Source organism: Polypterus senegalus, chromosome 2 (assembly GCF_016835505.1).
Source record: "Polypterus senegalus isolate Bchr_013 chromosome 2, ASM1683550v1, whole genome shotgun sequence".
In the NCBI taxonomy this organism is placed as follows: Eukaryota; Metazoa; Chordata; class Cladistia; order Polypteriformes; family Polypteridae; genus Polypterus; species Polypterus senegalus.
In genome coordinates, this window is record NC_053155.1 from 258,728,121 (window position 1) to 258,753,348 (window position 25,228).

Genomic DNA, 25,228 nt, shown 5'->3' on the forward strand with positions numbered 1-25,228 from the left:
AAAGAGAAGGTCTTAGAGTAGGATGGATGTGTGTTTTTGTGGATTAAGATGGGTTTCCGTGGCTCAGTCAGCTTTGGGAACTGTCTGATCCTCTATAGCAAAGGGTGGAATCTGTAACACTATTTTGCCTTAAGGTATTCCACAAATTAAATTGTCCCTACTTTGTCTTTAATGCAAATAAGAGTAACAGAAATGGATGGAATTAGGCAAAAATTGAAGAAAAAAGTGTCCAGTTTCTTACAAAATTAGTTACTAGTTCACCAATACAGTATATACTGCTGTACAACAGAAATTTTCTTAGAAAAATGAATTTCACCTTGAATAAAAACATTTCTGAGGAATCCAAAATACAGTAAAGGAGAAAATAAGTGTCTAACTGGCACTAGATTTTTCTGGAACATTACCAAAAAAACAGTATTTTAACTTTAAAAATTTCAAAGTGTTGGAATGGAGATGGTATGGAACTACTATGCTGCCTGAACTTTAAAATTATTGAAGAAACAATTATGAATTGTAACAGCAAATTCTGTACTTTATTCTATAAATGAACTAAAGTTTGGGAGTCATGTAATATGCACATGATAAGAATTCTGTGTATGGAATGGCCAAGTACAAGTGCTGACTTTAAATTCTCTGCTAGGCCCAAAATATGCAGCAAGTATGCTTGCACAGTGTCATTATAAAGAATGCTTCAAAATACCTTAAAGCCAATGGCTGAAATCAAAGCTGCTAAAGTGGGTACTACTAGCTATTGAATGCAAGATTATCAACAAAAGATGGTGAATGTTGGATAAATAACAACATGACAAAATATAGAATACACTATTTTTTTGTGTTATATTTGTTTAATTATAGATTTTTTTTATTAGGTTTTGAGTACAGTTCCGATCAGATTTATCTTGAATTAATGCAAAAATTAGGATATTTCCAAAACATTCAAGTATGTTTTGTATTACCGTTTTCTTAATTAGAATTCAAGATATTTGCATCCTGGATGAACCATTGTTAAGTTTGCCTTGCCACAGTCATGCTCCACCTACTACCATACCTCCAGCTTGCTACTGTTAAGTACTTGTTCACTGCCTGAGGATCATTTTAGCTTAAGTGGCTTGATTATTTAAACAGGCTTCATTCCACTTGCTCATTTCACATTCCTAATCTGTATTTTTCTTCAGTCTAGTTTCTTAATCAGCCATGTTTTTTTAATGCCATCTTCATTGTGGAGTAGGCTTTTTTCCTTCTGGACTTTGGCCTAATCCTGTTTCAATTTATTGCCTGCTTTTCAGCGGTTTCCTGATGCATCCAGGTTCCTGTTTTCAATCAGTTTGTAAACTAACCTTTTTCCTTCAGACCTTGTTTTCATGTTGCCCCACTGCCTGACTTGTACTCTGTTCCATATTTTAAAGATGCCACAGATCATTTCCATTTCAGCTTTAGGCAGAAATGTTATATTAATCCATAATGTTAATGAATTAAAACAAGTCCAGTACCTGAATTGATATTCATCAAAAAGTGTTCATAATGTTTCTAGAGAACTGCAGACACACTCAGCAATCAAAAAATAGTAGTGTTATAGTAACTTGGTAGTGTAATAATTGGCTTAAAATTTTCCATCATCCATTCTGACAGAAAATAGACGCATATTTAGAGGAAACATATTTTAAAGGGATAAAGTGCATCTATTCCTGTTCACATGTGAATTTTGCATTAGTAAGTATTTTCTGCATTGCTGTTTGTGCTCTGTTTTGGTAAATCAAACTTCTACTTAATATGTGGTCTCATATACGGAATTGTTTTTTGTGTTAAGGGCTTGACATTTGTAACTCACATATAACACTGAAAGTGTTCTAGAAAATATTTTTACACCAAATGTATTAGAAAATTACCATACTTTAAAATTTTTCCTCATGAAGCTAAAGTGTCTGTCATTGTGAAGAAAAGGTTATTGTTAGTTAATATTTGACACAATTTTAAATGCACTACAAAATGTATTCTATTTCATTGCTTTAACTAAGATTGATTTTAATTTAGCATTTTTTTTTTCATGGAAACCCAAACCATTACTCAATTTATAATGTATAAAGCCAAGTATTTCTTGCCATCCATTTTTATTTTGTCTTCAGAAAAAGCCAGAAATCACTGCAATACATGAGACCTATTAAGTGTGCTAAGGTTAAGTTTAAGAGTCACTGAAAAGAAAGTCATGATGCTTAAATTTGAAGAACCATTTTTCTCCCATTAATTTTCAAACCCACTTGTCCAGTTCATGGTTGTGGAGAGCCAGTACCTGTCTTTCATCTTGAATAAATATAACAATTCAGAATGGAACATTATATGACTTAACTTGTCATTTTTTATGTACCTAAAGAATAATTTCTTAATTTTTAAATAACTATAGTTTTATTGTAATTAATTGTTTCATAAAATAACTTTTTATTAAATATATTAATTGACAGGCTATTTTAAATAAATGTAAATGTAGCATTTTACTTATCATAACTCTGTAACACAATTTGGTTGTATGAACATTAGAAGAGGTTTCTCTAAATTCTACTCCCATTTTAGGAATGGGCATTAGCATTAGGGGGTGGGGGATTAAATGTATATATACAAAAATTGAACAGTGCAAAATACAACAATATCCACTTTAATTTTTGTATCCAATGTCTAATCAGCCAGGAATTTGTATTAACTTTTTATGTAATAGGCTATCTAGTATAATACCAATTAACCTTGTGAAATAGGGCGGCCCAGACACATACAGGCAGACACCGTTTCAGCCATAATCACACGTTTATTCACAGTTCTACTATATACAAAGTCTTACGTGCACCGCCACCAAGCCCCACAGTCTCCCAAAGTACAGGCTCCCAATAGCCACTTTCTTCTTCTCACACAACTGACACTTGGGCCTTTCCTCGCCTCCTCTGCACCGACCTCGTCTTCCTCCTCACCCGACTCCGGCCTTGATTGCAGGGCGGCAGCTCCTTAAATAGGCGGATGATTGCTGACCGCACTCATCCACCTGTGACAACCTCTACTACTGTAGTACATTCCAGCAGATTATTGGTGTTTAATCTTGTGTAGGATATACAGTATCTTACTGTATCATACAACTTTAAATAAATTAAATACCTAGGTCAATAATTAGGCTGCTTCTGTTGCATAAAGTATAGTTTTAGGCAAACACCAATACATTCTAAACAAGAGACTCAAACATACTTTAAATAAAGTATCTAAACTTATGAATAAATGGAAAGACAAAAGAAAGGGTCAATATCTTGAATACGCCATTAGATTAGGCACTAAAAGAGTCCATTATTATCAAATGGAACCATTTTGGAGTCATAAGAATGTATCATCATGCCATCCCTGTAAATCCAAACCATACGTTTGTTGTGAATTACAGAAACTTTAGCGGCAATTAGGTTTAACCCATACAATTACTTACAATAAACAAGACATCAGTGACAGAGTCAATTGAAAATGTTAACTGTCAGCAATTTCAAGACTATAGATTGTTGAAGAGACAAGATAGATCATTAGATTAACTCTAAATTAATGTCAAGTTGAGATCCCCAAGGTGCTGGTTTAAACTACACGTATAGGAGTCCTCTTGACTATATCTGCAGTTTTCTGTTTAATTAAATATATTCTGGTATTCATGCAGAGTTTAGCCACCTTTCATTTGTGTTCTCATTACTTTGCTGAATTATTTTTGTAAAGTATAAGCTGGCATCAATTCTTTTTTTATAGTAAATATTCCTTTATTGTCTCCTTTTTAGCCTCCACAAATTTTTGGCTAGATGATGTGAGGAGTTTGTTTTTATTCTTACCTTTATTATTATTTTGTAAAAAAAATTGTAAATCATTTTTAATATTGAAAGATTAGGATATATTGTATGGAACAGTAAAACAAACATTTTAATTGATTATGGATTTTAGTTTTCCAGCAGTGAAATATTTTAAATATAGAAAGGTTAAAAAAATATTACATTTTATAAATGTCAATGTTTATCTTTTCAGATTGTCACAGATATTGTCACAGATATGAAGCTGCTCCCTTGTCTTTGTAATAAGTTTAAAAGTTATTGTTGTATTTATAAGTTATTGGTGTTGCCCATAATATATTAATTTATTTAAAATCTGATTATTTCAACTGTGTCCCAACAACAGTGTCAGATAAGGTTTCAAGGCATTGAGTTGAAACCATATTTAAAAGATAACTTTTGTTTTAACAAATTGACACATAAAACTTTCTTGCTGCATTGCTTCTATGCACAGTTATATTAGCAAAGCACTTATTCAGTAAATTCTGTAACACTTCAGGTACTGCAAAATGCATCTATTACTCATTTACTTTTATGTAACAAGACCTTAACAAAGGTTTCTTTTTGTCTTCCTAATACTTGCAAACATCAGTAGATAGGTTATTCATCTCTGAGTAGTGTGGCATATTGACATAAAAATTACTTGTTATTATGAAGGATTCATGGGATCATTTAAAATATGTAATATCAAGTTAATATCAGTTAAGCCACATCAGAGCACTCCAAAGTGAAGTTTTGTTAGTAGGTTACAATAAATATGAATAAATATTTTACTGATGCTTTGTAAGTGTTATGAAGGCTAAAAAAAATTAAGGTCTTGTTACATAATAGTAAATGAGTAATAGATGCATATTTGCAGTACCTAAACTGTTACCATAACTTATTTTATGTATGTTAATTAGATCTAGTTGTTTTGTTGTGTGCCGTAATATATAAATATTTTAATTAGAAAACTTTTTCTGATAAGAATGAAGGTTTGTTTTGCACTTTAGTGCTTACATTTTGCTTATCAATACATGGTTGATTTTGTATATAGTATACTTACTAGAAATTATCATAGTTTTAATTAATAATAATTTTCCAAGTAAATGTGGCATATCTTTGTTTTTGTTGATTAATCTTTGTATAGCACATTGAATTGCTTGTAAATAAATGTATGATAAGGTGCTATGTAAATAGTTATTTTTATTTACAAACCGGATTCCAAAAAAGTTGGGACACTATACAAATCGTGAATAAAAACTGACTGCAATGATGTGGAGGTGCCAACTTCTAATATTTTATTCAGAATAGAACATAAATCACAAAACAAAAGTTTAAACTGAGAAAATGTATCATTTTAAGGGAAAAATATGTTGATTCAGAATTTCATTTACAAATCCCAAAAAAGTTGGGACAAGGCCATTTTCACCACTGTGTGGCATCTCCCCTTCTTCTTACAACACTCAACAGACGTCTGGGGACCGAGGAGACCAGTTTCTCAAGTTTAGAAATAGGAATGCTCTTCCATTCTTGTCTAATACAGGCCTCTAACTGTTCAATCGTCTTGGGCCTTCTTTGTCGCACCTTCCTCTTTATGATGCGCCAAATGTTCTCTATAGGTGAAAGATCTGGACTGCAGACTGGCCATTTCAGTACCCGGATCCTTCTTCTACGCAGCCATGATGTTGTGATTGATGCAGAATGTGGTCTGGCATTATCTTGTTGAAAAATGCAGGGTCTTCCCTGAAAGAGATGACGTCTGGATGGGAGCATATGTTGTTCTAGAACCTGAATATATTTTTCTGCATTGATGGTGCCTTTCCAGACATGCAAGCTGCCCATGCCACACGCACTCATGCAACCCCATACCATCAGAGATGCAGGCTTCTGAACTGAGCGTTGATAACAACTTGGGTTGTCCTTGTCCTCTTTGGTCCGGATGACATGGCGTCCCAGATTTCCAAAAGAACTTGAATCGTGACTCGTCTGACCACAGAACAGTCTTCCATTTTGCCACACTCCATTTTAAATGATCCCTGGCCCAGTGAAACGCCTGAGCTTGTGGATCTTGCTTAGAAATGGCTTCTTCTTTGCACTGTAGAGTTTCAGCTGGCAACGGCGGATGGCACAGTGGATTGTGTTCACTGACAATGGTTTCTGGAAGTATTCCTGAGCCCATTCTGTGATTTCCTTTACAGTAGCATTCCTGGTTGTGGTGCAGTGTCGTTTAAGGGCCCAGAGATCACGGGCATCCAGTATGGTTTTACGGCCTTGACCCTTATGCACAGAGATTGTTCCAGATTCTCTGAATCTTCGGATGATGTTATGCACAGTTGATGATGATAGATGCAAAGTCTTTGCAATTTTTCGCTGGGTAACACCTTTTTGATATTGCTCCACTATCTTTCTGCGCAACATTGTGGGAATTGGTGATCCTCTACCCATCTTGGCTTCTGAGAGACACTGCCACTCTGAGAAGCTCTTTTTATACCCAATCATGTTGCCAATTGACCTAATTAGTGTTAATTGGTCTTCCAGCTTATTGCTACTTGTCTCAACTTTTTTGGGATTTGTTGACACCGTGAAATTTTGAATCAACATATTTTTCCTTTAAAATGATACATTTACTCGGATTAAATGTTTGATCTGTCATCTATGTTCTATTACAAATAAAATATTGACATTTGCCATCTCCACATCATTGCATTCAGTTTTTATTCACAATTTGTTTAGTGTCCCAACTTTTTTGGAATCCGGTTTGTATTATTATTATACTCAAGATACCATTTAATTTAGATTAGGAGCCATAAACCTTATTAAAATTATACAATATTAGTATGGCCCAACCAATTTAGAATCCAGTCATAATGCTTGATGACCATAAAGCTGAGCCCTCAGTCTACATAATCTGCATAATCAGCTGGCAAACATGAGATGAGATGAGATATTTTTTAAATTTAACAATAAGGGGTAAAACACTTTTTTAAAAAAAATTCTAATTCAACACAGTTTTTAATCTATGTGGAGTATAAAATAGTTGATCATAGTATGCTAAATGAATTTAAAATGTTTTTCTATTATTTAAACCCTGACTTCCCCTCCAGTTAATTGTTTCAGGTTATTTGATAATTGGTTTCTTAATCCATTTATACACATAACCCAGACAAGCAGCACTATAACTCATAGAAAAAGGTCATCACTGCAGGCAAAGGTATTTTTGTTTTGGCCTTTGTCTTAACAGTTGAGTCAGGGTGACGGTAATGGGCGATTACTTGCTAATTCACAGAATTTGACCACCAGGACAGTGAAAGCATTTGCTAAGTTAAATAGTGCCAGTGAAACTCAGATGAATGCCTGTTGGCAGGGTTTTTTGACACCAAGGAGTTTTGCACTGAGGGAGAGCATGCACCTGTTGGCAGGGTTTTTTGACACCAGGGAGTTTTGCACTGAGGGAGAGCATGCACTCATCCACCAACTGGAAGTTTAACCAACAGTTTATTTTATAAAAAAAATATTTATGTAACCAAGTCCACTTTATGTAGACAAACCACATACTTGTTTAAAATGATGATATATCTGAAGTAAAGACAAATACACAATTACATAGCATGCAGCATATATTATATTTATATAAAATACATACAATATATATTTACAGGTATTAAAATACACACAATTTGTTTTGTTGCATTATTTGTTCCTGTGATTAACTGTTCAGCAACCTTACAGCGAAACTAAATCTACTGGGGCGACAGAATCTACTTATGTTACTTATGCTTCCACATTAACAAGTGGCCGTGTTTAAGATACTTTAAAATAATACTAAAATGACCAAAAAACATTGATAGACTTAAAGGATTATAATAATAATAATGTATTATGTAAGCATTTAGACAAATTTTACATGCACAATGAACTGAATAGTATTTTGCTTTTGATTTGACTCCGTTATTGACACTTAATGTTTACAGGTTTTAGCTTGCAGTGGTCTTGAAACTTTGTGAACCTTTTAGAATGCTCTATATTTCTGCATAAATATGACCTAAAACATCATCAGATTTTTCACTTAAGTCCTAAAAGTAGATAAAGAGAAACCAGTTAAACAAATGAGACAAAAATATTATACTTGGTCATTTATTTATTGAGGAAAATTATGAAATATTACATATTTCTGAGTGGGAAAAGTATGTGAACCTCTAGGATTAGCAGTTAGTTTGAAGGTGAAATTAGAGTCGGGTGTATCATGGCATGAACAAAGGAGATTTCTGAGGACCTCAGAAAAAAAGTTGTTGATGCTCATCAGGCTGGAAAAAGGTTACAAAACCATCTGTAAAGAGTTTGGACTCCACCAATCCACAGTCAGACAGATTGTGTAGAAATGGAGGAAATTCAAGACCATTGTTACCCTCCCCAGGAGTGGTCGACCAACAAAGATCACTCCAAGAGCAATGCGTGTAATAGTCGGCGAGGTCACAAAGGACCCCAGGGTAACTTTTAGGCAACTGAAGGCCTCTATCACTCTCTGGTTAATATTCATGTTCATGAGTCCACCATCAGGAGAACACTGAACAACAATGGTGTGCATGGCAGTGTTGCAAGGAGAAAGCCACTGCTGTCCAAAAAAGCATTGCTGCTCGTCTGCAGTTTGCTAAAGATCATTTGGACAAGCCAGAAGGCTATTGGAAGAATGTTTTGTGGACGGATGAGACCAAAATAGAACTTTTTGGTTTAAATGAAAAGCGTTATGTTTGGAGAAAGGAAAATACTGCATTCCAGCATAAGAACCTTATCCCATCTGTGAAACATGGTGGTGGTAGTATCATGGCTTGGGCCTGTTTTGCTGCACCTGGGCCTGGATGGCTTGCTTTCATTAATGGAACAATGAATTCTGAATTATATCAGAGAATTCTAAAAGAAAATGTCAGGACATCTGACCATGAACTGAATCTCAAGAGAAGGTGAGTCATGCAGCAAGACAACGAGCCTAAGCACACAAGTCATTCTACCAAAGAATGGTTAAAGAAGAATAAAGTTAATGTTTTGGAATGACCAAGTCAAAGTCCTGACCTTAATAGAAATCGAAATGTCGTGGAAGGACCTGAAGCGAGCAGTTAATGGGAGGAAACCCACCAACATCCCAGAGTTGAAGCTGTTCTGTACGTAGGAATGGGCTAAAATTCCTCCAAGCTGGTGTGCAGGAATGATGAAAAGTTACCGGAAACGTTTAGTTGCAGTTATTGCTGCAAAGGGGGGGTCACACCAGATACTGAAAGCAATGGTTCACATACTTTTGCCACTCACAAATATCTAATATTCGATCATTTTCCTTAATAAATAAATGACCAAGTATAATATTTTTGTCTCAATTGTTTAACTGGTTTCTCTTTATGTACTTTTAGGACTTGAGTGAAAATCTTATGATGTTTTAGGTCATATTTATGCAGAAATATAGAAAGTTCTAAAGGGTTCACAAACTTTCAAGCACCACTGTATGTTATATTTTAAATGAGTGATGTATTTCAACACCAGCTGGCAATATGTGAAAATGTAATTGCCTCCTTACACTTAATGATTGGTTGCATCACTTTTAGCTGCAATGCCTGCAGTAAATTGTTTCTTATAATTCAAAATCAGTTTTGCTCATTTCTGTTGAGAATTTTACTCACTCTTCCCTGAAGAACTTATTTAATTTATTTTTAAAGCATGAACTGGTTATTTTAGGTACTGCAATAGCATTTATCTTGGATTTAGCTGTGAACATGGACTAGGCCATGGACAAACTATAGTTTTGCTTCTTTTCAGCTATTGCAACAGTTACTTACTTTTAGGTTTTAGATCATTGTTTGTCTGCAGGATTGAACTGTGCTTCAGGTTCATTTCACACATGAATAACCAGATGTTTTATGTTCCATTTATTTATGGCAAGTCACACACATCCTGAGGCAGTAAAGCATCATCACACTACCACCATCATCTTTAACTGTTTGTAAGATGTTCTTAGTCTGGAAAGCAGTATTTGCTTTCCATCTAACTTAATGAAACCCATGCTATCTATTTTGTCCCATCTGGCCATAGATGAGGTTTGGATATCATTCAAGTTCTTGGCAAGTGAAAAAGACAAGCATATATGACCTTCTTGTTCAGCAGTGATTACCGCCATGCTGCTCTGCACAGAAGCCCATTTGTGTTGATTGTTTTTCAGCTTGTGTAGTTATGAATGCTAATCTTTGTTGAGATAAAATTCTGTGGTTCATTTGGATATTTTTATGATTTTCTTTGTGACTTATCATCTTATTTTACACTTCTAGGAAATTTCAGTGTTGTTCTAAACATTTTTCATTTGGCGAGTAAGACTCTTACAGTGGTTCGGTGGCTTACGGGCTACAAAGACATTCCTGGTAGCCTAGTATCAGCCTGACTTCTTCAGAATATCTTTTTTTATTATGTGCTTGTTGAATATTTATGATTTCAAAATAATAAGCTTATATGGAGAAGGGCTGGCTTCTGTTCTATCGGGAAAAGAAGTTAATTAGAGATACCTACTCTATCTGTGCTGATTTAACTGGGGGCCATTGTTTTTTCACATAGTTGCTGATGGCGGTTTATTACTTTGTTCATTTAATACATGAAATAGTTTAAAGAGCATCATTATTACATACAGTATATTACAATTTAATTTTAGTTTCCAGGAAATACAATATGTAAAAACAAACACAGGTAACTAACAAAATAAAAGGTGAAACCTGTGAAAATAAGGAATGTAGATTATACCAAAACAAGGAGTTTTTGTGATCTTTGAGATATACATTTTTTAATGCCTTAAGTAATGCACAAAATAGAGAGACAACATTTTCATTACTATCCTTACAAAAGTAAAAAAGTTCATTTAATACATGAAATGGGTTAAAGAGCATCATTATTACGTATAGTACAATTTAATTTTAGTTTCCAGCAAATACAATATGTAAAAACAAACACAGGTAACTAACAAAATAAAAGGTGAAACCTGTTAAAATAAGGAATGTAGATTATACCAAAACAAGGAGCTTTTGTGGTTTTTTAATGCCTTAAATAATGCTCAAAAATAGAGAGACAGCATTTTCATTACTATCCTTACAACAGTAAAAAAAATTAATTTGTTATGGAAGAAAGGGTTTACACACTTTACTACCTTCAATACAGTTTTACCTGCGGTGGGCTGGCGCCCTGCCCGAGGTTTGTTTCCTGCCTTGCACCCTGTGTCGGCTGGGATTGGCTCCAGCAGACCCCCGTGACCCTGTAGTTAGGATATAGCGGGTTGGATAATGGATGGATGGATACAGTTTTACACACTTGTAAAATCCATGTCTGTTTTCAAGACGCATGGTGGGTGACCCAATGTCCCAATTAAACAACTTTTGTATTTTTCCCTTTACTTTTTCAGTAACGTAAACATAAATATTTTGAACTCTAGTGAGCCGTATCTTTTATGTATTTAAACATTCCTGAATAAAGTTTAGGAACTTCATAGTTTTAAAAGGTGTATTATCATTCTTAATAAGTATCCTGGAAATGAGATCCTGTAACTTTGCTACTCATTGACAGAGAAAAACTTTACCTAATGTAATGTATAAAGTTTCTATTTACTGTTTTCCTTGCTCAGCACTGCATTTGATATTTGTTTAAAAGCTTGCCTGAGTTGCTTGAATTAGAAAAATTGAATGACTGCACAAAAAAACAAAAAATGAATATATTTTTACAAGACATTTTTACAAGGTAGCTAAATCTATTTTGAGCATTGCTTTTACATGTGTAAAAAATATACATTAACTTAATGAGGTTTCTTCTTTTATTTTTGGGATAACAGTGTTTGTTTTACTTTATATATATATATATATATATATATATATATATATATATATATAGATGGACATGGAGCACTTAAAATAAATAAAAACATACTATATATACATCTTACAGAATATTAATTAATGAAATAATACATGTGAACAGAATTTTGAGGAGGAATATTGTTCATAATTTCTAGTTGCAATAACAGTAGCTGTGGAAGAATTTTAAAGTAATAGTACCCTACAAACAACAAGTTAAACAGCATATGAGCAGAACATTGTAGTATTCACTTCTGTATGTATAAACTTTGATGTATTATGTGTATTAAGAATGTGTTGTAAAAAAGCACAGTTAAAAAACGTAAGGCTAGGTCAGTGTCAAAAAGAGACAATATATTATATTTATATTATACTTATTATAGATAAGTAAATTCAGTAAAATGAATATGGGCAATTGGATTTTAAAATTGACAGTATATTGATTGCTTGATTCCACAATACTTGATTTTAAAGTTTTAAACTTATATAATCTAATTCACAGTTTAAAGTCAAAGTCCTTGAAATTTTTATTAATTTAACATACTGTAGCAGATTGTGTTTCGTATTTGTGTCTTTAGTCACTGTTCCAAGTAATAGATAATGTTATCAAAAGATCTTACGGTTTTTAAGGTTGTTAGTCCATTTTGTTTGTTAATTTGTTTTTAATATGTTACAAATTACTAAAACAGACACTCCTGGTGAAAGATCTTAAAATAAAATCAGAGCTGTGGCATTTAATAAATAATTGTCCAGGAGATGTTACTGCCTTATTTTACAATGACTAAAATGATCCCCTCTAGCCAAGGTATTGCCCTTATTTTTTGAAAGTCCAAGCAGTTCCGAAAAACAAGTTGCTGTTGTTTACGAAAGGAGTGATTTCAAATTTTGCTAAACTACATATTTTTCTGTATTTTATATCAGTAAGTGACAGAACACGTTCACAGTCTTCCATTTGAGTTTCACTTTTGTATAAAATGGTCATTGCAGTAATTCTGCAGTATTCTGTTACAACTAATATCTTTACAACAAAACTTTCATTACAACAGAGTATTTTTATGGTCCAGACAGTTTCCTCATATGACGTGAGTCTATAGAAATCTTGTTACTACGAAGTACATTCAGCAGATACTTTCATTACTGCTCAAAAGACCTTGAAATGCCTGAATGAATTATCCACAGAGCAGCTAGCTCTGTGGCCGCAGCTCAGTAATGCACAACGATCCCCAAACAGAAACATTGTAATCTTTTTTTCTTTCTTTGAACTTTTCTTGTACTTTTTGCCTTTTTTTGTTTCCTGCGGTTTTCAGTGATACCTCTTACTTATTGCTCATCAACATTTGAAAAACATCCATTGGAATTTAACTCATTGTCACCCTCCTATAGGCTTGGCAGACATGAAAAAACGATAACAGTTCATATTAGAAAAAAAAACTTTACATTTTTGCAGCTCTCGATTGCGGCAAAAAGAAAAAGACGTTGCCGGTGAATTTGGAATTTCACCATTGACTCTGTCAACTTTCTTGAAAGACCGAGCAAAAAAAGTCAGGTTGCACACGTATGTGAACTGCTCGAAAAAGCAGTTTATGTGGTTCAGTGATGCTCGTTTAAGAAACATTCCTATTAATGCGGCACTCATTCAAGAAAATGTGAGTTTTGTAAACTCTCTTGGGACCTCCCCCAACTAGACAGCACGCTGAAGAGTTCAGAAACCTCACAATATGAAGAAGAAAATGATGAATTGGCTCCTGATTGATAACTGTGCTGCACACAACATGCTTCCACATTTAGATAATGTTTGCGTTGAGTTCCTCCCACCCAATTGCACAGCAGTGCTTCAGCCATTGGATTTGGGCATCATTTGCACCCTGAAAGTGTATTATCGCAAGGAAATGCTGAGAAAAATTCTCATCAGCATAATTTGTAGGCAGGAGGAGATTAAAATAAACGTGAAAGAAGCTATTGAAATGATTGCAAACGCCTGGGCGCAAGTTAAAGAAAGCACTATAGTAACAAATACAGAATCTCATTACAACGAAATTTTCGTTACAACAAAATATTTTTTAGGTCCCTGGGAGTTTGTTGTAATGGAATGCTACCTGTATTTCAAAACAGAGACTTCATTGCCAACAGGAGAGTTTGCTTTATTGGCTCCAGTGAGGTATTTAATAGTTGAAATACTTGGGTTAACAAAGCTAGGAATTTAAACATTCTTGTTAATGATTACAACTTTAGTTTTAATATTAGTTAACTTGCAGATAATTGAGTTACTAAACATTATCATATGCACCTTTGTTACATTCTCGTTCGTTCATTCATTTACTTACTGAATATTTTTCTTTTAATTCTGTATTGCAATCTGTGCAGACAGTATTAGGCACCAAGCAAAAGTTAGCTGTCCTTAGAGTTAAGTTACATTATGGGGCACAAGCATAAACACCTAATTAATCAGAATATCCTTAGCCGTTCTTGCCTGGAATTGGGCAGTCTGCCTTAGTTCAGTTTCTGTTGTTTGTAGAAATTTGGCAGTGGACTTGCCAGTCTACTTACCTACACTTCTTTCTGTTCAATATGTTTAATCCAATTTATGACTAATGTAGGCTTACACTCTTGTCACCCCAGCAATGAGCACAAGGGTAAAAACTAACCCTGGATTAGGGATCTAATAGCCCAATCATGCAATACCCAGAGACATTCATGGTTGGATAAACAGTCACCAGTTAACTATCATGCCATATTTAGGTTGTGGCAAGAAACTAGTGTACCCATAATAAACACGCACAAACTCAGAAAAACTACTCCACACACAGAATGCCCAGGATGAGATTTGAACTTAGGATCTTGCACTTTTCTACCTGGTTTATTTTCCCCAAGCATTGAATATCCATCTGTCTTAATTTAGAGTTTCCAATTCATGTAATGTACTTGTCCTTCTGATATGCAAGGATTCTGTATTTCCTTTAGAAAACCCATATGGACAGGGGCAGAAAGTACACAATGCAGGCAGTCAGTAATTAGGCTAGGATATGAAGTCCAGTCTCTTCATCTATGTTTTTTTCAAGCAGATCTAGCCACAGTGCACCTGTGCCAACCAATAACATTATGTCAAATGTAAATAAATTCAATATTTTGACTATAATAATTGTAAGGGACACAGCTAACAATTCATTTACTGAATCATTATAAAGAAACTAAATCATTCAGCTGAGAATTTATTAAACTGTTCTATAATTGTTACATTACTGATTTCAAATCTTTTGGCAAAATAATGATGCTCAATTTTTGATGTGCAAAACTACAATTCTGAGATGTCTTAAGATTAGTTTATAGGGTGGTTTAATGTGAACAAGTATTATATAGTCATGCTAGTTGCTATAGGAGATAAACAGCATTAATTATTATATAGAGTACTATATTGAAACCATGTGTAACCACACAACATATTGTAGAAAACAATGACATTTGTAATTAAAATCACACATATAAACAAATAAACAATGCCTGATCCTAGGGACAACAGCAGTCTCTGTCCTGTTCTGGACTAAATGCTGCTACACCAGAGAGCACTATCACTTAAAATGCTGTGCATAACCAGGGGTAAGCATCCACATATGGGAGACAATGGATCCTACAGAAAAGACATACTGGCTTAGAATTTCAACAGCCAGGGACCATATCCCAAAAATACATACCCCTACTAATTTTTAAACAGTTCATTATAATTTGAAAGAAGTATGGCTGTTATCTTAAGTATGTGTAAAGCAATCATTTAAAACCTTCATGCAGTTCCAACAATAAATGTTAGTAAAGATCAAATAAAGGTAATTTACTACATAATTAGCTCTTCTAATTTTTGTTTTTCATTAAATGATATAAATGACTAATTACTAATTAAACACATAAAAATATGTAGAAAAACCTACCGTACATTAGTGCAGCTTACAAGTGTGCCAGACTGAAATTTATAGAAACAGAATGGTGGTTTTGTGATACCTGACTGGTGAGCCATTATTGCAAAATTGCTTTCACCTGGAATCAAGCTTCTTGTAATTTTAACTGCCACAGACATAAATCAGATGATATCATATAGATTAAAAATATGCCAAGTTTTATGCCAGTATGTTTTTGTTTTTTTTTTTTGTTTTTTGCCTTAGAATATGTCTATTTTAAGGATTGACGCTAAAAAAAGTACATTGTATGAGTTTGCAGTATAATTAACCATTTGGTGAGTATTGTTGGCTGAAATTAACATTCCATCACTTTTTCTTGAACGTAGTCTATTTATTGATTCAGTTTCCACCCTCTGTAGTGCTCCATATTATAAACTGTTTTTATATTTTAACTGGAATAATAGGTTTTGATATCAGTAGCCAGAAGTGGGTTTATATACACTGATTTTCTTGTGGCTACCTTAAATTAGAAAAAACTGTTCCTCTTTCCCTGTGAATAACATTGATATTGTTGAAAAGTAGCACTTTCTCAGTAGTCTCATTTATATTTTATTTTGTAAATTTGATATTAATGTATCTGAACTTCATTCCATCACATTTCCCTTCATTAATTTTGTTTCTGTAACCTTTATTTTATGTAGCTTTAACTCAACTTTTCCTATGGTGGAGTGAGTGAGTATTGATTGAAATTCTCTCATTTCCAGCTGTTTTGGGAAAATATGTTTCGGGATGTTAACGATTACTGTACTTTTTCCCAAAAAATAATTAAAGAAATAATAATATTATTATTAAATAATAATTTACTTGAATATTTAAACCTCTGCGCTTTGGAAGCTCCAGGTTTACAGAAGTGACAAATTAATCACAAACAACACAAAGGTGACAGTCATTTGACTGTAATTAAACATAATTAGGTACTACTTGTGAGTCCTTTACATCTCTTTGCATATATAAAGCACCCTTTGTAAAGGACCATAGTCTTTGCTAGACAATCACTGCAAAAATGAAAACAATGGAGCATTCTACTTGTGTGAAAAACAAAATCATTGAAATGCACAAGGCAGAAAATGGCTACAAAAAATATTGAACCGTTTGAATGGTCCCGTTAAGCACTGTTGGATCCATTATCAGAAAGTGGAAGGTTCTTCACAGCACCCAGACTCTTACTAGAACAGACCATCCCTCGAAACTAAACATCAAACCAAGATGTCGACTGGTGAGAGAGTCTACTAAAAATCCATCCATCACTCCTTGGAAGTCTTCAATGCTGTTTGGATGAAACTAGAGTGAAGATGCATGGGTCCATAATTTCAAGAGCTCTCCATTAAATAGGCATCTACAGGAGGGTAGCAAAAAATAAACCATTCCATAAGAAGACAAACATAAAATCACATATAGTATTTGGTACAAAGCATGAGAAGGACCCAGTTAAGATGTGGGTGAATGTTTTATGGTCACATGAGTCCAAAATGGAACTTCAAAGAGGTATGTGTGGTGTAACACTGCCCATATCTGCGGTGAAATAGGGTGGTGTCAGCATCATGCTGTGGAGATGCTTTTCATATGCTGGAACTGGCAATCTTGTCAGAGTTGAAGGAACAATGGATGGACAGTACCGCACAATACTGAAGGAAAACTAGTTCCAGTCTACTATGAACCTACTATTCGGGAGAATATTCATCTTACAGTGACCGTAAGCATAAGGAAAAGTGACACTTGAACTACTCAAAAAACAGAAAGTTGAATGTTTTGAAATGGCTAAATGAAAGCCCTAATTTTAACCCTATCAAAAATCTGTTCACATTAAAAATATTAAATGGATAAGATATGTGTACATATCTTTTGTCATCCAGAAAATTATGATGACTTTCCAGTTGATTGAAAACTTTTGCATGCCACTGTGTCTTGACCGTGATGCTTTTCAGGCTTTAAGACTTTAACTTGAGTATTACAGTATGTGCTCAAAACAGTGCGCCAAGTCACAGTAATGATAAACAGAAACTAGGATAGTGTTAGCAGCCACTAAAAGAACTATATGCATTTCCATTAAGAAACTTACGGAGTCTGCTGTAACATATTTGTCGACTGTACCACTTGTCAACATGATAAATGTTTTTTGATGGGGAAAGATTAAAGAGACAAACAGCATAACCAGGTAAAGGGCATACAGACTAGAAACAAACTTCTAAAGAAAAGGCAAATGTATAGTGAAGACAAACAGGAGTTGTTGCAAAGGTATTGAAAAATAGTATCAAGAGCAATAAAAACTCAGATAAACTAAGTCACTAACAAAGGACTTAAAAAGACTTGAGGTATACTGTTTTCACATAAGTAGTTTGAGCATAATCGGAGGAAGCATAGTCACTTTTGTTGTCATACATCCCAAGATTCTCCCAAGTTACATCTAGGCTGATAGGCTAACTTCAGTTATTGGTTTCCTAAACAAACCGTACCAGTAGATACCTTGGCTAAATTCACTCCCCTTTGCTCCAGATATCTGAGTCTTCACTAGTTGTACTGTATTTTCTAAAACTGCATAGCTTTTTCACCAGAATTGTTTTTATTGAAGCATCAGTCCATTGCCTGCAAGTGTACTGGTTTTTTGAATATATGGGGTCAGGCTCACTCAAAAATAATCAATATTCTAGGAAAAACTGTAATGTTTGAAGCTATACACTACCAATCAAAAGTTTTAGAACACCTCGGATTTTTCAGTTTTTATGGAAATGCATGCAGTTTAATGTATTAATATTTCATGAAATCAAGGTATACAGTAGAACAAATTAACTGTGACAAATAAAAAATAAGTCAAGGAATTACTAGGTGTGCAAGATTTTATTCAAATTTTTGATTCATCAAAGTAGCCATCTTTTGCTGATACAACAGCCAAACAGGTAACCCTCTTAATTCAGAATGCCATTCACTCTGTTGAATGAACCCCAGACCTAAGGATCCATCCTTTCACCAACTCAACAGTTTATAAGCACTTTGCTTGATGAACTGAAGAGTTCAAATTTTGATTCATCAGCCTATAAGACTTTCTTCCAGTCTGCAGTAGTCAATAGCCAGTATTTTAAGGCCCTGTTTTGTCCTTTAAGGAATGGATTTCTTCTTGCCAAACTTCCTATCAAACCTCTAGCACAAAGTCTTCTCTTCACAATGGAAAGTGAGACTTGCTTTTGTCAACCACTGTTAAGCTGTGCTTGAAGCTGTTGTACTGTGTACCTGTTATGCAAACTGGTGACTAAGTACACTATAGAAAAGATTAATCTTACAAATTATTGTTTTTTTGTTACTTGTCTGTGTAAAAGCAAATGACATTTTTGCTGCATCCTTTGTTTGTTACAGATAGCCACTGAGTCATTCAACAGTGTATGCTGCTTGGATTAGTTTGCTTGCTTACAAGGAATAATACAATCAATTATGTTGTGTTTAATATTTTCATGAAAAAAACAAAAGAGACAGTATTAATCTTTATTAATTGTTCATTAGTCTTTAGATATTACTGGCATGTGCATAGATTTTTCAAAACTAGATCTCTAGTTTTGGGAACACATCAAATGTTTATTCTTTAATTTTATTTCATTTAGAACTTCTATGTGAATCAGGCATTTGAAACACACTGATCTAAGTCTGATGTGGCTCAAGGCTAAAAAGTGTGAAATTGCTGTAAGACCAAGTCAATCCAATTTATTTCTTTTCCATTACAATTTGGTGAAAAGAATTTGTTATTAGTCCTACTGGTACAGAAACACAAGTAGCACCACAAGTGAAACTATGTTAAGGAAGACAAGATCAACATCATGACTTAACATTGCATCCTGTCGGGTATTGTTTATTATGTAAATTTACATAGACGTATTTCATCTATCCATTTGCTCACTTATCTTTCATTCAAAGATTCTAAGTTAGGAAGCATATTCCTTCAGTATAAAAAAATAATTGTCCTCTAAATACTGTATCTTGACTTATATGTCCATATTTCTCTTTTTTGTTAAGCAATTTTGGTGCACATTAGACTTAAAAATGAATAGAGGTCATAGTCACTTGCCACAGATTTAATGACAAAGGCCATCTTAATTCTGTTTCTTATTGACATATTTGTAATTTGTAATAAACAAAAAAATAATAATCTTGAGAATTCATATGATGCAGTTGCTTTTCAGAGTTAGTAAGTCCATTATGTTTCTGAAGAATTTTGGAAAGCTGATTTGTAATTGGCAGGGCAGCACAACTCCAGGACATTCCAAAGATGTCTTAAATTCATTGGTAACTTTAAATTGGACCAATATGGGCAATACAGGCTCTGTCTCCCAGTAACTCTGAATGGATTAAATGGGTTTGAAAATTGATGAATGATAGAAGTATGCTTTTGAGAAAGATTGTTGTTTCATTTGAAGCTTACAAAATATGATAAACTCATGTTAAACTTTGTGTAACAAAAGTCTCAACAGAAAATTTCTAATAGATAAGTTACCAGCAGTGTTCTTGTGAGTAATGTTTTATTTATCTCTCTTTTATAAAACAGATTATCCTGAAGTAATCAACAAAAAAGGAATGAAGTGTCAAGATGCTGCACTACACACCCCAAAACAGCCGCTGTGTAAATACTACCTTTCCTCCTCATTAGAGCTACAACAGCCTGCATGCTAAGAGTATAATTATGGATAAATCATTACATATAACATTTAAGTGCTTTTGTGTGTGTGTGTGTGTGTGTGTATAGATATATAGATATATATAATATATAAACACACACACAAGCACCAATTATATATATCTGTAATGCAAAATATGTTATCTTGTAAATGAATACAATCAGAATTGTACAGACTATATATCTAAAGGTGGATATTTCATTTTAATGATTGTTTTTAACAGTTCTCTATATGAAAAGTAGGTTATTTTTTCCACCTAGCTGATCATGTTAATGCACTCTTAGAATAATATAGTGCTTATTGTTAAGTGCTTGTTTGAAAAAGATTTTAAACAGAAAACTAAAGCTTTTGCTCTATAATTAAGCATAATGTCCCATAATTTTTTGAAAAAACATTTTATTGCACTTAGGTTCTGATCCTGACAAGATAGTTTACTTTGGGAGGGAATCAATAAATGAATGTTAAACAGATGGGTGACATATTGAGAAGAATGAATTGGTTATTTGAATGTGCATTGTTACCCAGGAAAACCAAAACAAAAATGTGACTGCTAGACTAAACAGCCGTGCAAACATTTGTATTTATCCATTTCCCAGAAATGGAGTTGATAAACCTTCGTAATGTCCTGGGCTGGCAGTAAACATTTTGGATTCTCTAGTTTAGGGAACACAATATAAAAGAATGCTTATGTTTATAAATAATGGCCATTAAGATGTTTGCTGTTGTCTCAAGTAACAGTGCCAAGGACTTTGAAAGATTTCATAGATTGATCAGATCTATCAATTCTGGGTATTAATTTGGGTACATTGTGTCTGCAGGCAGACTTGACAAATGTGATTCAGATCATTAATCAATTTATATGAAACAGACATTTGATTTCATTCAGTTGTCCTTTCAGAACGTTAAAGAGCAGGGGTATATAAAAATGTATAATGTCAGTGCTTTCAAAAAAGAACATTTTAGTTCCTTAAAGATAATAAAGAAGTGCTTTCAGAACCATCCTCCAACAGTTCCCGGTTTAATTTTGAACGATCAATAGAAGTGCCTAAGTATTACACATTTCAAGCCCAAAAGGATGTAATTTAAAAATATTAACTGAAAAATTATTGGATGTTGTCCAAAAACGTACCTGTTAGTTCTAAGTCGACACACATTATGATGACAGGGTTATTAGTTTTTAAAATACAAGAATGTTATTTTAATTAAGTCATTTTAGAGTAGAATCTGAGGTAATGATAATAAGTAAATAAAAGTTTAATTTGAAACAAGGCGATGCATCATGGCTTTTAACATTTCAAAAACATTAAGCTTTGCTGAGGTGCAATTTTCTAAATATAAAAATCTGTTCTAGTTTTGTTTTATCTATTGCAATTTCCTAAAAAGATGTGCCACAAAATTTAATAATCATTGCTTAGCTTTCAAGCTAGTAAAGTGTTTATATTATCATTTAGTGCAACTATTTGTACCAAACTTTGTCTCATAGGCTACATGTTGGCACTGAACATAAATCAACAATTAATATCCCTTTTACATACATATATTTGTGTGTATATAGTATGTATGTGTGCACTGTGTGTGTCTTTCAGAATTAACCACAGTGCTATTTTAAAATTGGAAAACCCATAAGCTCTGCTTGCTTGGCACAATTTGGGCACCCACCCCGTGATTTTCATTCATTGTATTTTTTTCTTCACAAAAGTTACAGTTTTAATGTAATTTTTGATGTTGAAAGTGATTTATAGATAAGTTTTTGTCATAATTTTAAACTTTTATGTTAAATATTAGTCATAGAAAAATATTGTAACCTATTATATTTTAAAATGAATGTAATTTATTAAGCTAAGCTTAGTTCTACTGGTTGGATTGTTCAGAAAAGCTGGTCTCTTGGATCAGCTCCTAAGAAGAAATTCTGAAGCTTGTTTCTGGTATGGGTCACCATTTGTGACTGCAGGTGTATTTTCTTACTGCCTTCATCACCTTTGCAGGGCAATGGAAAACAGTGTGAAAGAGGCTTTAGAATTGCTTGTATTATGTAAAAATGTCTATTGTAAAGGTAATATTCTACCAAAAATATGTACTTTCACTGTAGTTTAGTAGTATTTCATAACAATATTAAGTTGTTAGAATTATTACAGTTCTGTATTTTTGTAAATTATGTAATTGTTAAGTTCAAGGACTGATTTTTTTTTTTCCTGACACTATTTGAGAGGGTTAAATGTTGATAATATACAGGTATTCCTATTCTCTGTTAATCATTTTCAACAGCTTTTTAGTATTTTTATATCATTATTTTATGTTACAGCATTGTTTTTTATGGGTAGTAGCTACTGTTGGTTTTAAATTCATGAATTATTTTAAGATTCATAATATATAATCATACTTATTATGAATAATATTTCCAGAAAAAAAAGTGAAACTAAACATTTTTAAGTGACCAATTATTACCCAATTAAGCAGACATCTTATAGCTAAACACTGCTTGGAATTTACTTTTAAATTTACTTTTAAACTCCATATAAATGGAGATCCTTTGTATTAAGAATTAAAATATTGTACTATAATACTGGTTAAGCGGGTCAGAAGATATATGAGTTATATGAACACTGTGTGTGTGTTTTAATATATATATGTATGTATGTGTATGTATGTATGTATTATATATATATATATATATATATGTGTGTGTATATATATAAATATATATGTGTGTTTGTGTGTATATATATATATATATATGTATATATACTGTATATATAGATATGTATATATATATATAGATATAGATACACACACACATAAATATATACATACAAATATATATATGTGTGTGTATATAAATATACAATATATATATTATGCTTGCACACACAGTCATAGAAGAAGATTGTAGAAAATTCAGAGTAAAATCTTCTTAAATATAGAACTAAACATGTAATAATTTTTCTAACATATATAGAAGTTTTAAAAAATTGATGTCATCAATATGTTTCAATGGGAGCAACATCTTTAGATCTTTTGACAGTGACATAGCCATGTCCTTCCAAGTGGGTTCAACCATGCTACACATTTCGTCCTTTTTTTTTTTTTTTTTTTATGGGCAGGACAGATGAAGGGATGGTCACAGTTTAGGATCCTTTAGTTTTTTTATTTATATTGTTTGTTTCTACTTTGTTTCTGACAGTTTTATGGTGTCAGGTGTTCACTTCTCATTTCTTCAGTTCCCTTTTGCCAACTGTATACCCATTGAGGTATAAAAATATACTTAGGCGAGTAATGGTGAAGCACAGATTTGTTTTTTCTCCCCACTAAGGCAGGGAAGGGCATGTGGAGAGTCTTTACTTGTTGTGATGGAAACAACACTGTCCTTGATTTAAGAACATATTAAGGACTGAAATTACAGATTTTTCTTTGACTGTGTGTATAATGGTATGTATAAAAATACTATAAACATTTTTTTCACTAGTGCTTCATCTCCATTTCAGATTATTTGCAAAGAAACCTATTTCTCATGTTAATGGAAAATACTTCTAACCTGTTTGAAAATGTTTAAATTCCTTTATGCCTTTCTTATTAACAATACAAAAAGTGCAAAAGTCTTAAGGTAAATTACCCTTCATCTGAACAAAGTTGTGTTTTGTAATGTTAACAGAGGGCTGTTTCTGTGTGGGTTTTTTCATGTATGGTGTATGGAGAGGCCAAAATGGTTTTAAAAGAATACAAAGTTTATTTCAAAATAAAATCCTGTAAAATGTATCAATGTCACTATGATTTTGACATGAAACAAGTTTTTTTTAATAGTTAATGTGACTCATGTAATATGGTAAATTTTATCAGCTCAAATCAAGCCCTCTTTGAAAATTAGTTTATAACCATTTTACATGCTTTATTTGTGCATATATTGTGTTTTGTTATATAGTCAGTTGTTTTGGTTCCAGCAAATGTTGTAAAACTTATTGAGAGAATTAAATAAAATATAATTATTATAATTTTGTCGTTTTGTAATTTACTTGTATTATTTGTATATTATTATTGTTTTAAAGCTAGTAAAGCTTGAAAATGTGAATTATTAAATTTTACTGAAGAGGGCATCTGTTTCATTATGATTTCATTAAGGCAGGCAGTGTGTGATGTAGTGGTTAAGGTTTTGGACTTCAAACCCTGAGGTTGCTGGTTCAAATCCCGCTATTGACACTGTGTCACCATGAGCAAGTCACGTAACCTGCCTGTGAACTGAAAAACCAAAAAAATTGTAACCAATTGTGTCATAAATGTTGTAAGTCACTTTGGATAAAGGCATCAGCCAAATAAATAAATGTAAATAAATAAATAATTGTAGGATGTTCTAAAAGCGTTAACAAGTACAGTAGGTCCTGAGTTTTAAAAGATTGTTAACTAGAATACTGTGTAAAATGTTTTCATGCTATTTATTTACTTTTGCCAAAGGCTTTCATTGTATGTCTTTCATCTCTTTATATATACTCTTCAACCACTTGTAATATTAACTTGTGATACCCAGTTTGCCCACAACTTTGGCTCTGCAAGCTTTCCAGGGCATTGATTGTCATGAGACTTACTTTCAAAAGAAGTAACAGTTTATTATAACTGTGTAAATCATCATGCAAACAGTGCATCTTATGTCAAATAATAAATAGTTCCATAAATAATCCATATTAAAAAATCGTGTGGCTTCAGAGTTTTCAAACAATGGAAAACCAATAAATGAGATAAAATCCAGACTAGAGAGGATAAACTCCTTGTTGTGCCTTTGTTCCCTTCAACTGTCTTCATCAGAACACTACACGGACGCATCCCCTCAATCTGCCACCTCATCCAGTACCCGTGAGCCCAAAGCCTTCTCTCAGATGCTGCCATGTAGAACCCCATTCTTCAGTCAGTTTCCATGGATACTCTTCCTCTCGCCAATTCATCTTCCAGCTGTTCAG

The 25,228-nt window shown here is 33.2% G+C and overlaps 1 protein-coding gene across 12 annotated transcripts in view; it reads left to right on the forward strand.

Annotated features, from left to right (window-relative positions):
- Positions 1 to 22,477, forward strand: part of mbnl2 (muscleblind-like splicing regulator 2) — a 253,869-nt gene extending 231,392 nt beyond the window's left edge. For 10 of the 12 annotated variants that reach the window (XM_039745406.1, XM_039745415.1, XM_039745417.1 and 7 more), the window contains one exon: positions 20,156 to 22,477. In XM_039745406.1, coding sequence (XP_039601340.1) covers positions 20,156 to 20,280 — 125 coding nt within the window. In that variant the 3' untranslated portion in view covers positions 20,281 to 22,477. The remainder of the gene's footprint in view (positions 1 to 20,155) is intronic. The other 2 variants (XM_039745414.1, XM_039745416.1) reach the window with 1 other exon arrangement.
- Positions 22,478 to 25,228: the final 2,751 nt, after the last annotated feature.